This window comes from Chiloscyllium plagiosum, chromosome 17 (genome assembly GCF_004010195.1).
Source record: "Chiloscyllium plagiosum isolate BGI_BamShark_2017 chromosome 17, ASM401019v2, whole genome shotgun sequence".
NCBI lineage: Eukaryota > Metazoa > Chordata > Chondrichthyes > Orectolobiformes > Hemiscylliidae > Chiloscyllium > Chiloscyllium plagiosum.
In genome coordinates, this window is record NC_057726.1 from 22,293,575 (window position 1) to 22,309,541 (window position 15,967).

The window sequence follows — 15,967 nt, forward strand, 5'->3', positions numbered from 1 at the left end:
AAAATATTTTGCACTTGGAATTTAGGAGCAATAGAAACTGCTCTTCACGGTTCCCGGAAAGCACACACGCCATGTGTTGACTGACTTGCTATACTCATGAAACCTAAACTTCTGCCTCTGTCTGTTAATGTACCTGCCATTAAACATATATTACTTAAAACACTTAATCCACCTCAGCTACACATCCCTTGACACATGGACAATTCAGCATAGCCAATCTATCTAAACTGCACATTCTTGGGACTGTGGGAGGAAGCTGGAGAGCCTGGAGGAAATCCATGTAGACACAGGGAGAATGTGCAAACTCTGCAAAGACTGTTGCCCAAGGGTGGAACTGAACCCAGTTCTATGGTGCTGTGAGGTACCAGTGATAACCAATGAGCCACTGTGCCACCATTTTGTTTTTTTAACCCCACCCAGACCCCCACCCTATCCAAGAAACCTGCATTTCCCACAACTAATCCACTTAGCCTGCATATCCTTCGACTCTACGAGACAATTTAGCAAGTTCAATCCATCTAACCTGCATATCTTTGGACTGTGGGAGGAAGCCACAGCACCCAGAGGATGCCCATGCTTTAAACACTTGGCAGATGAAATATGTGGGAAAACGTGAGGTTATGCACTTTAACAGGAAGAGTTGAGGAGCTGAAAATTATTTTAAAGGAGAAACACCACTGTAAGCTCCAGAATAGAGGAATTTGGGAGTTCTTACGTATGAATCATAAAATAAAGAGCATCCGAGTTCAGTGGATAATAGGGAAGGCAAATGGAATGTTGAACTTTATTACAAAAGGGAATGTACCACAAAAGTACCACCTTTGCTGAAACTATACAAAGCACTAGACAGAATACAGCTGGAATACTTTGAACAATTTTGAGGGCCTTATCTAAGGGAAGATATACTGGCATTGGAGGCAGTCCAGAGAAGGTTCACTTGGCTGATACCAAGTATGGAAGGAGAAAGTGAGGTCTGCAGATGCTGGAGATCAGAGATGGAAATGTGTTGCTGGAAAAACGCAGCAGGTCAGGCAGCATCTAGGGAACAGGAGAATCGACGTTTCGGGCATTAGCCCTTCTTCAGGATGAGCCTGAAGAAGGGCTAATGTCCGAAACGTCGATTCTCCTGTTCCCTAGATGCTGCCTGACCTGCTGCGTTTTTCCAGCAACACATTTCCATCACCAAGTATGGAAGGACAGCCTTATGAGGAGAGGTTGAGTAGGTTGGGCCTGTACTCACTGGAATTTGGAAGAATGGAAGATGACCTGACTGAAACATAAGATTCTTTGGGGACTGCACAATGTAGATGCAGAAAGGTTGTTTCTCCTCATGGGAGAGAATATAGGACTAGTGGCCATAATCTCGGAATAAGGGGTTGCAGATTTAAGACAGAAATGAGGAGGAATTTCTTCTCTCAGAGGGAAGTGAATCTGTGGATTGTTTTTTCAATGAGGGAATCAACGATTACAGGGAAGATGGGCACGAACGTGGAGTTAAGGCTTATCAGATCAGATGAATGGTCTACTTTGGCTCCTACATCTTATAATCTTATAGGCACAGCTACAGAATCAAAAGGTAAAATGACAGAAGGTTGAAAAGCTAAATTTCACTTCTCAAACTGGCAAGTCATGGCAAGAACTGAGCAGTGGAGAGCCAAAGTGTACATTTTCATGCTCTTAATAACAGTCAGCACACGTGATACCTTATGTTGAACAGTCTCACCAAAATTGTATACAGTGATTTTAAATGATCAGATACATTATCAGATTCACATCTCTATGTACACCGAAAAGCTGTGCCTTCAATGCCAGCAACACTTCAGCAAGATGTGATCTCTTCACTTGTGCAAAGTACAGAACGACCAACAGTCCCTGAGGCCCACCATTCCCCAGCAACAGTTACCATGCAACAGCACTCAGCATGTGATTGAAACTCCTTGGAGTCCCCATCCTAAAACTGAGCAGATATCAAACAGCCAATGACAAAACACACCTGTACCAATAGAAAGTCTAAGATTTAAAGGCCACCGCATAAGCTCGTGTATAGGTCGATCTCATGTATAAGTTGACCCCTTATGTTTGACCAAAAAATCTTATACATGAGATATATGGAAAATACAAGTCAACCCTAGTTCTTCACATTTACAGATCAACATTTATGAGGCAGTGTGCCTGCCCATTGCACTCCGCTCCAGCTTTCCAGTCTGCTGGCTGTACCGCTCCATTCCAGGTCTTCCAGTCTGCTAGCCATCACTCTTTGTTCCAAGTTTTCAGAATTACTGTAATGTACAACAGTACAAGGCAACTGCCACATTTGCGGTGTCAGTTTCCACGGTTTCAATTACCCACGGTTTACTGTGGCCTGACATTTTACAGGGAACATTCCAGAACCCGGGACCAGGGGGCTGCCAGGAAGGTAAATTTCCCATTTAAATGAATGGATTTGCATCTATCCGCGGTTTGGGCTTTCCATGGTAGGCCTTGGATTATATCCCCCGCTGGTACTGGGTGGGGGGGACTACAATACCATTCTGCCATAACAGGCTGAATGGAGACTGTTATTTTGTAGATAAATATTCAATAATAGCCATTTTTTTCCTTTTGTTTTTTTTGAGAGATCTGGCTCTTGTTTGTCCATTTTTGACTCAGACCAACTATGAATTTCATCCCCAGATATTGGCCAAAACAATACCTCATGTATTAGTCAACAGCTCAAAAAACTCCATCTTCAAAATTTGACCTACACACGAGTAGATACGGTGTGTACAGAGACTGATGGAAGTGGAACAGACTAGAGTCCACATATAGTTCTGTTCATAAATGATCATTTTCTTAGTGACCATATATAGGGTAACGTGGATAATCTGTAACTTCAAATCATAGTATTTGCAATTTATTTTATTGGAAAGAGGATTGATTGGGGAAACACAAATGTACCCTTAGTGTATTAACTGGCTTGCTATAGTCATGTGACTTCCAGCCTTACTGTAAATGTGTGTACAGTCTAGACAATTATTAAACACACATTACCAGCAAGATGCTGGTTATGAGTCAGAAGCCTGCAATCAACCATATTACTGGGCAAAAATAAAATCAGCAACCAAAACGTACATTATAGATACATCCAAATAAAGGGACCAATATTCTTAAGAAGTCCACTGAAGAGGCCACAGGCAGAAAATAGCTTTTGAAGATACACTTTCAGAAGTAGGACCTAGGAGAAATAGAAATGCTCCCCTTCAGCCTATATTCAAAGTTGGCAGGCTACTGTCCCCTAAAATAATCCACTTGCCCCACAAAGCTAAACCAATCCTGGCTTCTACACTTCCTCATTATTAGTCAAAACTACCACCTGACAGAATCACCTACCCCACCCTTCCTTTAAACATATATATGTGATTGCTGTTGGCACTGCAGTGGCCTGACCCTCCATTGCTATCCACTGGTGATGTGTCTGAAGACACTTTATCAATGTTCACAGGTCCCTAACTCAAGAATAAGAAGGTTGCATGTCCAGAATTTGGAGTGCTGCAGGTCAATTCATTCAGATGTTGCTTCTCAGGCGATACATCAATTTTATGTTGCAAGTCCCTGAGTGTTTGCACTTTTGTTTAACATCAATGCAATGCCACACCAACAGTAAACACGCAAAACTCCGGCACTTTTTTTTTCCTAAATATATTTGATGTGCATCAGTAAACTCAATAAATAAAATTTAATTAATTTCTTTAACAAGGAAAAATGTACATCTTCAAAGGGTGCTAAATTAGAAATGATTTCCAACAGCGCTCCATTGAGTTAAAAACGAAACTAACTGGAGTATGCAAATAATACCTTTCTGATGTCTCATGCAGTTTTACAACCAATTACTGAGCACTGAATTGTAATTACCATTTTACTGTGGGTAATATCGGTAATCATAGCTGATGTTCAATTTAAATGATCACCATTTTGTTGTTGTAGCTTTTGTCAAAGCTTGAACAGTGTAACTGGATCACTTACTTTCTGTTTTGAAGGAGACTTTTGATATCGTCAACAAAACAAAAAAAAGTTTTGAAAAATCAGTAATTATCTGTTCAAGAGGGCATTGTTTTTACCAAATTTACCACAATTTGATGCATGTCCTGTTTGATGACAGGTTTTGCAAACACAGATGAAAAAAGGAAAAAAAAATTCACTTCTCCATTATGGTATGAAAAATTTGAAGAAATCTTTGAGATACTTCTGTCCACGCAAAACAAAAACAACTATGACTCAGTCAAAAATGCACTAGCAACTGATTTCATGCCCAATGAAACAATATTAAAAAAAAACCCTGCATTATTACACTCCAAATCATATAATCCCAACAGTGTGGAAACAGGTCGTTTGGCCCAACAAATCCACACCAACCTTCCAAAGAGTATCCCACCCAGACCCATTCCCCTACCTTATTACTCTACATTTCCCCTGACTAATGCAACTAACCGATACATCCCTGAACACTTTGGGCAATTTAGTTTGGCCAATTCAACTAACGTGCACATCTTTGGACTGTGGGAGGAAACCAGGAGTAAACCCACGCAGATACAAAGAGAATGTGCAAACTCCAATAAGAAGCAAAACATAAACAACATAATTGAACAATATTGCATATGATTGAGGCAATCCCCAGAGTTCCCATCCTAAAAATGGGCAGCTATCAAACAGCCAATGACAGGAAGTCTGCCCAATTTAAAGACTATGCATGCAATCCACTCACAGAGAATGATGGAAATGGAACTGACTAGAGTCTGCATATAGGTCTATTAATTAATGAGTTTTTTTTGTGACTACAGGGGAATGATTGGAGAACTGCAAATGTACTTAGTGAACAGACTGGCTTGCTTTGGTGGTGTGACTTCCAGTCTTACTGCAAATGCCTGTGTGTATAGTCTGGGCAATCAATAAATACACATCACTGGCAAGCTGCTCAATGGCAGCTCTTTTACGGGAAGACCTTTGACCTTGGTCCTATTCTTGATCTCAACTAGTCTGCAAATCGTTTCTCTACTGGATGATCTTTATTTTCTTGGATGTCTTTCACAAGGGATATTTGTCTACTACATTTAGAAGAATACCTATTGGTTTGTCAACGGGGACCCTTAATCTCCTGAATTCCTTCAAAGAACACTTCCATGTCAAGTCAGGTAGTTACTTCATAAAATCATCCATGGGACCTTCAATCTCATCAATAATCATGAGGGAACTAGGTATCTTGGATTTTTGAGTCATGAAATTCCTTAACTGTGTCCTGCATCATTGGAATTTGTCCATTGAGTTCTATACAGCTTATCTTCACTCTAGATTGGGTTGGGATATCTGGTCGGCATGGACGGGTTGGACCGAAGGGTCTGTTTCCATGCTGTACATCTCTATGACTCTGTTTAGCTCAGTTGGCTAGATTGTTGGTTTATAGAGCAGTGCGATACCAACAGTGTGAGTTCAATTCCCATCACCAGTTTGAGGTTACCATGAAGGACTCTCCTTCTCAACCTCTTCCCTTGCCTGAGGTCTGGTGGTCCTCAGGTTAAATCACCACCAGTCACTTCTCTCTAATGAGAAAGTAACCCCTATGGTCTGGTAAGACTATGGCGACACAACATCTTTGTGTAAGCAAAATTCTCAATGTGCTGATACATCTGTGTTGAAGTACACAAATGCTTTATTTCCAACTTTTTGAGTAGGTTGGACATCTTCATTCACCTCTGTAGTTGTCTTCCTAATGGTCTAGACATTTTCTCATCCTCAGTCATGTTACTGGATGATTGTTGTTTAACATGATACCTGTCACTGGTACTGGTAAGTCTTCTCTGGAAGAGAAAGAATTAAAATTTTGCTATTATGACATGTGTTACGTCATTATCTGACATCGGAGTCAAATCTGTTGTATCAATTTCTTCACCATGCTGAAACTTCCTAACAAGCTCAAGTGATTTGTTCTGCTCATGTATGCTCCCAACATTTGGTTTTTCTGACAAACTTTACAGACTTTTGACCTGTCTGTGATGACAGTGGGAGTGATTTCCAGACTGAACAATCCTGTATATTCACAAGATCTTCAATCTAGAGATCTCTAACTACGATACCACTGACTGAACCCTGCTGTAAATTGGCAATGCAGAAGTGTCCCTGGTGTATCCTTTCCAATGCAACTTCTGAAAGGAAGCTGGAATAACTGATCTCCAGTCATATACTGGTAATTTGTCTGTGATTTCAAAGTACTGTTGGTGCTCATCATGTGCATTCTCAGCCAACTCACCAGACTTTTGTTCTAGCCCACCTTCAGCACAATACTAGTGAATGACAGCACAGTTTTACTCACCCTTTTGTTCTTATAGAGTCAGACAGCACGGAAACAAACCCTTTGGTCCAACCATTTTGTGCTGACAATAATCCCCAAACTAGCCCCACCTTCCTGTGCTTGGTCCACATCCCTCCAAACATTTCTTATTCATGTACTTATCTAAATGTCTTTTAAACTTTGAAACTTTTCCTGCATCCACCACTTCCTCTTGAAGTTCATTCCACGTGTGAACCACACTGTTTAAAAAAATAAAAGTTGCTGCTCATGTCTTTAAAATCTCTCTCTTCTCACCTTAGCAAATATGCTCGCTATTCTTGAAATTCTCCACTAGGGAAAAGATACCTGCCATTCATCTTATCCATACCCCTCATGATTTTAGAAACCTCCATGAGGTCATTCCTCAACCTCCTACACTCCAGTGAAAAAAAACTCCCAGACTACCTAGCTCTCCTTAAAATTCAATCCCTCCATTCCTGGCAACATCCTGGTAAATCTTTTCTGAACCCTCTCCAGCTTAATAACAGGGTGATCTTTTTGTCAAATTTGGTTTCCTGGCCACTGATTACTTGGTCATAGCTTGGCACTGATTGTGCCTCAGAGCACTGATATGGACTCTTGGAATCTGCTGTTTGGTTTACTCTGCATGTTGGCTTGTCATGCATATCTTTACAGTGTTTAAGCCTTATAAAATCAACACATTGTGTTGCTCTCCTGTGATGAGGTTCTCCTTTTTCTCTCAGGATTATTTAAGTGTATCCATGGTCCTCTGTTTCCAACACTATTGGTACAACTTTCTCCGAAGTTAAATCTTCTTTGGACTTTAATAGGTTTGACAAAGGCTCAGTAATAATTTCAACAAATGTCTCTCAGGAATTCTGATTTCAAAGCTCCTGTCAAGTTTTGCCCAGTTTGATTAATTTTCTCTGAGTCATCTGGACATGGAGTTCTTCTGTTAAATTTCAAGAACTGTATTTGTTCTCAGATTAAAGTAATTGTCAAGACCTTGAAGAACTTTTTTAAAGATATGCTTCCTTTATATTTTAGGAATTTATAACATCAACTATAGGCTCCCTCACTTATGAATGTTGCGTTACGAATAATTGGATGAGCCTGTAATTACTGTATTAGGCTCCTGATTGGTCTCGGAACAGGGTTTGTATCAAGCTAATATTTCACCATCTAAGAGTATACCTCTGTAACAGTTACTGCAGATTCCTCATCAACACATTAGCAGGGTGCAAAGCTACCAAACCCAAAGTCTGTTGATAGACTGGCAAGAGCCTTGAAAAAAAGAAGTCCATTATCGTTTTTTTCTGCACTCACTGTTGACACTCTAAGCATGTCATGTTCCCTTTGATGAAATATAGCGCTGTCCAAATAAAACACTTCACAATTTGAATGCTGAAGCAGAGTGAGAGCTAATTGTGGTTTTTATTTAAATAATACCATTGCCCATCAGATTTCTCCTTTACAACTTCTGTAGTTGCAATTTAATCACCAATTTAACACAAGACTTGGCAGCAGCCGACTGAAAACTAAACAATGTGAAATTGGCACAAACTTATGACTGTCTCATTAGTAACACTCACTTTTGTCATTAGTAATCGAGTAACTGGACTGCTGTAATTGTAGCACAACAGCTGATTTTTTTTTCATCTCATATCCCTCAGAAATCCCAGTTGATCTTGTAAAAAGGCATACCTACTAAGATGTGTTGGAAGATTTCTGGAACTCAATTATGTTGGGAACTATAGTATTGAGCATTTAATCAGAATCCTTTATCCTCCCAATTTATCTCTTAAATATATTGTTGAAAAGTTAAGGGGTTTAAGAATGAAGGGGTCCATAGTTGGCTTAAAACTGAAGTATCCAAATGAGGTATATATGGCCATATAGTGGCAATGTGTCCTGCAATCTGACCAACTAATATTCTGTCAACTCTGTGGGATTGTAACAAGGTCAGCCAGGACCTCAGGAGGTAGGGTGAAACGTTTCAGGAAAGCCAGTGTCAGAATAAGATTCCTCTAAGCAAGAGAAACAGCTTACTTCAGGGGATAAAGTTTGGTGTAGGGACCACAGGAATGGCCCTGCATGGCTAAGAGGCATGGTCAACACGAGGTCAGGTCCAATGATGTACAAAGTTTGGGTAAGTGATGCAATCCTGAACGAACAAGCACGTAGACCACATGGAAGCTGCAAACTCACAAACAGGGTAGAAACAACACATATCTTGCCCCTCAGAATATCCAGAAAGGCTATCATATGCCATAAGTTCTCCACTGCCATCTAGTGTTGAAGAAATCAACATCCGAGTTGAACATGGCAGATGTCACAGCCTCAACGCCTTTATCATCTGAAGAAGAAAATGAATTTTGTCTGAGACACTCCGGGCACAATAGATGGGCTGTAGTCTGGTACATGCCCCCGCGCATCCAAGGCTGAGTCAGAGGAACCAGGTCAGGTGTGAAAATGCTCTAGGAATGCATAAAGAAAAGCATCAGGCCTATGTCCCCAGACTTAGAATGGAAGGGATGTAGTGATTATAACAATGTCAGCCAGGTGGACCTCAGAATATGAGTTCCCTGTTTCAGGCTGTTAACCTGGTTCAATCAGACAGCTCTGGCTGACAGATAAACAGAAGTGTCAAAGGTTTTGCTCACTCACAGCTGGTTCAGAGGAAGCCGGACCAATGTAAATAAAGGGTCACTTGGTGACAGGTGATTTAATGACACCTCCTGAGGATATCCTGCTGGATGACTGGTGCTTGGCACCCACTTTGAGCCAGCAAGTCTCTTCTGAACAGACACCGAGTGATGATGTTATTTCTACAATTGAAAACAATACATTCCATCAAGAGGAGTACAAAGTTAAAAAATCACAACACCAGATTATAACTCTGAGTTGTTTCAAATCCCATTATTTTTGCACTTATATTTTCTGTCCTTCAATTATCATAGCGAGATCATAGAATCCCTACAGTGTGAAAACAGGCCCTTCGACCCAACAAATCCACACCGACCCTCCGAACAGTATCCCACTCACACCCATTCCCAATTATTCTACATTTACCCCTGACTAACGCATCTAACCTACCATCCCTGAACGCTATGGGCAATTTAGCATGGCTCTCTAGTTAAATGTTCAGAATTGGCAATTCCTTGTACTATGAAGTAAATATCTCACTAGATGAATAAATCTAAATTAGACAACAGAATTTCTTCGTTTAAAGCAGAATAATTGCAGCATTCATTTCAATTCTATCTAGCCTGTGAGATGCCTGCACACCTAAATAACAAACAAAGAAACTCATGTTGAAATAATCTTTTGCTCAAACAGGATAAACAAGAGTGAAAGGTTAGAATTTATCTGATCAAGCACCCTTATGCGATCAATGTTGCCATGCAGCTACATTTTACAACCTTTCTGTACTCATGAACTTATGACACTAACATCTACCTCATAAATGTAATTTACAGGATCACTCCAAAATGAGACAACAGAAGCTGAAAGTTAAGATTAGCAACATCAATATTATCACATGCTCTGAAGGTTCTAATATTGCTGATTTAAAAGTATCAACATGAACACAAAATGGCACTGTAATATGAGAAAATGTCACTTACATAGGACAAAATCATTCTATTTTGAGAGCAATAATTTCCACTTCGCACCAGATCCAGGTACTACACAGTGTTAAGGGGAACTACATTAGTCCCATGTACATAAAACAATAAAATATGAAATGAGAAAAAAAAAGGTATTTGACAATGACACCTTTACGTCTGTAAACTACATTAGCACATTGTAAACTTCCTAACTCAATCCTGGATTTTTTAAACTGTCATAGATAAGGTTAATGTTGCAGGCATATATTATTTATGTAAGGTAACTGCCTTAAACAGTAACAATCATTATCTTCACAAATGCTATGCGAAGTGGGATTTTTGAACTGGTCAACAGATATGGGGTTAATATGATTCTCAGATGCTGAGCTTACAAAGTGCAAAAGTAGCTATACTGCAGCTGAGAGTCACACGTTTGTTCTAATAAACAATATCACAAACACACCTCCTGAGGACATCCTGGTGGATGACTGGTGCTTGGCACCCACTTTGAGCCAACAAGTCTCTTCTAGACAGACACCCAGTGATGATGTTATTTCTACAACTGAAAACAATACATTCCATCAAGGAGAGTACAAAGTTAAAAATCACACAACACCAGGTTATAGTCCAACAGATTTATTTGGAAGCACTAGCTTTCGGAGCACTGCTCCTTCATCACAACCACTTAGTGCTAGTGCTTCCAAATAAACCTGTTGGACTATAATCTGGTGTTGTGTGATTTTTAATTTTGTACACCTCAGTTCAAAACTGGGCACCTCCAAATCAAAGGAGGTAATCTTGATTTACAAGTAAAAGGATTTTCTCTATTGTGGAAGGCATGCGTGGATGTGGTCTAGTGCCATTTGGTTGTGACAATGGCCTGCTCCATTTATTAATTACATTACATAATAAGAACAGAAGAAATAGCAACACATTGTTTTTTTGGCTCCTTGAGCATGATGCTGATTATCTGGTGTCATTATTACAATGTCCTAAATTCCAGTCCTTCTTAATAGTGTCAGTTGAGGTGATGCTGTGACTGTACCACAATCAGAATAATATGTAAACTGCTTAAAATTCTGGAGAAGCTTGCTGGTGTGACCAGTACAAGCTTGTCTCAGCACCAACACAAATAAAAACCACTTGAAGTGTTGACTAATGGCTTCAAATATTCGACAAAACTCTAATAAAGGCAAACTGCTGTGGACGCTGGACATCTGAAACAAACACTGTATGCTGGAACAATTCAGGAGATCTGGCAGTATCCGTGAAGAAAGAAATGGGGTTCACATTCTCCATCTGGTCTGTCTCCTTTTCAGAACTGATTCCCCCTCCCATTACTTACCCGACACCCTAACCTTTCATCTTGCATCCTACCCCTACCACTTTACTAATCCGTGCCGTGGGGCGGCATGGTGGCTCAGTGGTTAGCACTGCTGCCTCACAGCACCAGGGACCCGGGTTCAATTCCTGCATTGGGTGACTGTCTGTGTGGAGTTTGCACATTCTCCCCGTGTCTGTGTGGGTTTCCCCCAGGTACTCTGGTTTCCTCCCACATTCCAAAGATGTGCTGGCCAGGTGTATTGGCCATGCTATATTGCCTATAGTGTTAGGTGCACTAGTCAGGGTAAATATAGGGTAGGGGAATGGGTCCTGGTGGGTTACTCTCCAGACGGTTGGTGTGGACTTGTTGGGCCAAAGGCCCTGTTTCCATACTGTTGGGAATCTAATCTAATCTGGTACCCTACCCCTAGTCATCTGGCATACTACCCTACTGCTAGCCATCTAGTATCTTTTAATCAATTTAAATTTCAGGTTGATTTCTGTAGTTTGCCTTCTTCTGACGATTCAGCCATGGAAGGACTATCAGAATGGAAATACAGCTCTGCATTTCTAAGGCAGAAACTCCTCTCAGAATTGGGGAGCTCCCTCATATTGCTTTTTAAAAAAAGGGCCGAAGTGGTAGACTGTTTGAGTGAGACTGCCACACCTCAGGTAATCCCAGTTCAATAATTCTTTCCCCTTTCCACAGATCTGGCACAACCGGATTGAGATTAATATCAGATGTTTGGCTTTATATCAGATTTCAAGCTTCTACAGTGTTTTGCTTTCATGCGGAATGCATTGTGTTATTTAGTACTACACACCTTACCTCCCATAAATGCTCATACAGCCTTCACATAGTGTTTCTTTTAGATCCATGACTATGGGTAAAATCTAACATTGTCTTTGAGCAAGTGTAGACACAAGATCTAAGGCAATTTTAATGTTTGAATATGAACTAAAGTTTTAGGATTTTTCTGTCTGTTCTAACTTGTTAACGTATATATTAGAATCTTGGACTATTTAGATTTGGGCATCTAAACTGCATTCAAAGACCTAAGGCTCAGACCTAACATCATCAATTGGTTTGTAAATGATAAAAATGTCACTGTGAAGAGCAATAAAAAGAAGTTCAACCTTTAATATAATCAGAGTATATGCTATGGACTATTGTGTAGTATTGCATGTCCTAAGAGTTCAAAAACAATTTGGTAATTTTTTCCTGTAATGTAAAAGCATCAAAATTAATGCTACATACGATACTACCTTTATTACTTTATGTAATCAAATCCAAACAACAGCAGGGTTTAGAAATTAAATTGAATCCATTCCTATCTTGCCAATAAGAAATGGCAGATAAAGTCATAGAGTCATACAACACGGAAACAGACCCTGCAGTCCAACTTGACCAATGCCAACCAGGTTTCCTAAATTGAACTAGTCCCATTTGCCTGCAATTGGCCCATACTCCATTAAACCTTTTTTATCCAAGTACCTGCCCAAATCTCTTTTAAATTGTACTTACCCTTACAACTTGCTTTGGCACCCTAACAGATTTAAATTTTAGGTTCCATATACACCCTATCCTCTGTAAAAAGTTGCCACTCATTTTTTAAATCTTTCCCCTTTCACCTTAAGACTACACCCTCTAGTTTTGGATTAACCGATCCTGGGGAAAAGTGTTACGACAGAGGCTACAGGAGTGGATTGTCACTCATTCCAAAAGATGAAAGACTTAACAGCAGTCTAGGTTTGTTCAATATATCGTTTCAGTTGCGTGACAGTGTCATCCTTTGCAATAAATTGTGGCATATGATCCTGCTCCACAGCTACCTGATGAAGGAGCAGGTGCTCCAAAAACTAGTACAGGTATTCAATCTTTATCCAAAATCCTTGGGCCAGTTGTTTTCCTGAATTTTTCAAATTTCGGAATAAATAACATTTTCACAGTGAATTTTTTTTTAAATTACCTAACAGCAGATGCACGTGTGAATGGTATGAGCTCTAAGACACAATTGATGCCTGCCAGTGCTAAGCCATGCCCACAGCTGATTGACGTGGTTCGAGTTGGATCATCTATTCACAGCACCCCGCACTCCATGAAAAAGATTTTGGATTTCAGAGCTTTTCAGATTTCGGATAAAGGATTGTGTATCTGTACTTGCAAATAAACCTGTTGGACTCTAACCTGGCGGTGTATCATTTTTTTAAACTTTGTCCACCCCAGTCCAACACTGACTCCTCCACATCATGACTCTCATCCACTATCAAATAGATCTCCCTGAAATCGTGAAGGGGGCTCTCTTCTCAGAAATGAGAGAGATCAGCTTGACGGCTTGTTCTGAGCCAGGTTTGCTCCAACCCAACTGTATCTTTCAGAGTTCTCTCCAGCTCAACCAAATAAGATCAGCCTGTGCAAGATGTATAGTGAAGCAAGCAGATTTGTTTTAAACAAGACTTCCTAGAAATCACATATTCACAGCAAACTTTCAATGACCTCTTTTAAAGAAACCATTTCACAAAGCTTGAAACCAATTGCTTTTTTCACAATCCTTCAAAACTAAAGTCTTCCAGCAAAATTAAAGTGTTTTCATAACTGCATGTTTGAACTAGAGAAAATCAAGATTTTTTGTTTAGCTGGTTTTAATTTTAAATTTAAATTATACTGCAGCTGTAATCTCAAATATGCTGTATGATTAAGAGGTCCAGGTTATAGTGCAATGGTTGTTTGCTGCAAGTTACCCAGTGGTTGGCTGTAAAGGAGATTTGCTTGTGTGCATACAGTTGATTAAGTTTTAAAGTTTGGGCACTGTGACCAACGATGTCAGTTTATTCCGAGCATCAGAAGCTTTGGAAAGTAAGTTTATAAAATCCCAAACAGGATTAGACCTGGGCACTTTTAAAATCCAGCTTGACATGACAGTGGACTTGTATTTCTTGTGGAAACTCAAATGGGTAGAAGGCAGTCCCTTGGAAATGTGCTCAGAAATTAGATCAGGAATTGGCTGCTAGTTTAAATAGCATTTTCATATTATGAGCACCATCAAACCACCTTGCATTTAACTCCAAAAACAGTACAAACAGCATCTTTCAGAATTTCAACTGTACCGTGCTGAAAACCACTGAGTGACCAATTCTGATAGTCTTTGTGTTCATATTTAACAACACTCTGCTCAGTGTTTTACTGCGCTGTAAAATTGAAAATAAACGTTAAATTAAAGCTTGTAAAAGCATTGACGCATAGGTGTTTTATTTATTTAGGAGTCCTTATGGGAAGGTCAAATCTGTATAAATTCTGGTATAGGGTTTACTGTAATGGAGACAATTGTTAATGCTAGGTCATACAATATCTGCAAGGGTGGATAACAAATATAGCTGCTAGATCCACTTACAAGGAGCTGTTGTAAAAATACTGAAAGGTAAAATGGTACTTAGAGTCAGTGGCAAACATGAGTTTCAATTTGCATGTATTAATCCAAACATTTTGCATAAATTCTGTCTTTTTACCATGACTGTAAACTAAAATCCATTATTCTGATTTATTTAAAGTCCTATCTGACAAGCTCAATGCATACATCAGTACATGCAATATAAGCACTTTCTCTTAATTACAAACAGCAATGGTCAATCGATGTTGTGGTGCTATCAATTATTAATGTTCTCACTATTCCACATCCAAAGATTTAGTACATGTGAAACATTATAACCGTGTAGCTGCTGTAAAGTTCCCTAGACAGGGAAGTAGCTAAACATTGGAGAATGAGAAAGTAAGAGCAGATCAATAAAATATTTCAAACCAGAAGCAAAGGGGCCTCGACAGTAAAGAAGAAAGCTGAGTGGAACCGTAATTTCAAGAGGAAAGGGCAAAGATTTAAAGTTAAGGTAACACGGTCAATAAATTGAATGGGGAATGATTTTTCTTAACGCACCAGTCCGCCCAGATAACGAACTTTGTAAGAAAACAAACAAAACAGTAAACACATTAAAGGAAAACAATTCCATAATTAAAATATAAAACAAACGCGGGAAAGGAAAACGAGTGAAATAAACGAAAAACGAGCAAGAGAACACAGGCATCACCGAATCTAGACTTTTGACAACCACTTGTATCTGCAACCCTCTTAATTAGTTTTGAAGTGTTTAATTCTCAAGGAAACGATTTTTTTTAAAACGAAAAATTAACATCGAAGTGTCTCCGCAAGGTTACTTTAAAAAATGCTCACGAACTGATCGGGATGATTTATTTAGTTGCACGAATCGCCGCATGGGAAGAGAGACCCGCGTGTTTCTCGAAGGCCGGTGTGGGGGTGAGCTGCACTTACCTGTGATTAGAACGGCCTTGTCCTGGACAGAGAGCAGCTCACTGTCCGGCAACGTGCAGTAACTGAGCAGACAGGCCAGCGAGAAGATGCAGAGGCCGGGGTAACCAGGCAGCGCCACGAAGCACACCCACTCGGCGAGCAGGAGCAGCAACAAGCTGAGGGCAGCCCGCACTCCCACCTGCAGCTCCTGCCTGAGGAGGCGGTGGATCACCGCGGCACCCAGCACCACCGTGACCCCCGCGTACAGCAGCGACAACGGCAGCTCGGGCTGCCCGCTCGCCTGCTCCATGTGCTCGCTGCCTCTCCTCCTCCTCCTCCTCCTCTCTCCCCAAACTCTCCTCCACTCTTCCCCCAAACTCTCCTCCCCCAAACTCTCCTCCTCTCTCTTCTCC

At 40.3% G+C, this 15,967-nt stretch overlaps 1 protein-coding gene across 1 annotated transcript in view; it reads right to left on the reverse strand.

Moving 5' to 3' along the window:
• Positions 1-15,892, reverse strand: part of hsd17b2 (hydroxysteroid (17-beta) dehydrogenase 2) — a 38,321-nt gene extending 22,429 nt beyond the window's left edge. Inside the window, exon 1 of the mRNA XM_043706656.1 lies at positions 15,576-15,892. Coding sequence (XP_043562591.1) covers positions 15,576-15,864 — 289 coding nt within the window. The 5' untranslated portion in view covers positions 15,865-15,892. The remainder of the gene's footprint in view (positions 1-15,575) is intronic.
• Between the last annotated feature and the right edge of the window lie 75 nt (positions 15,893-15,967).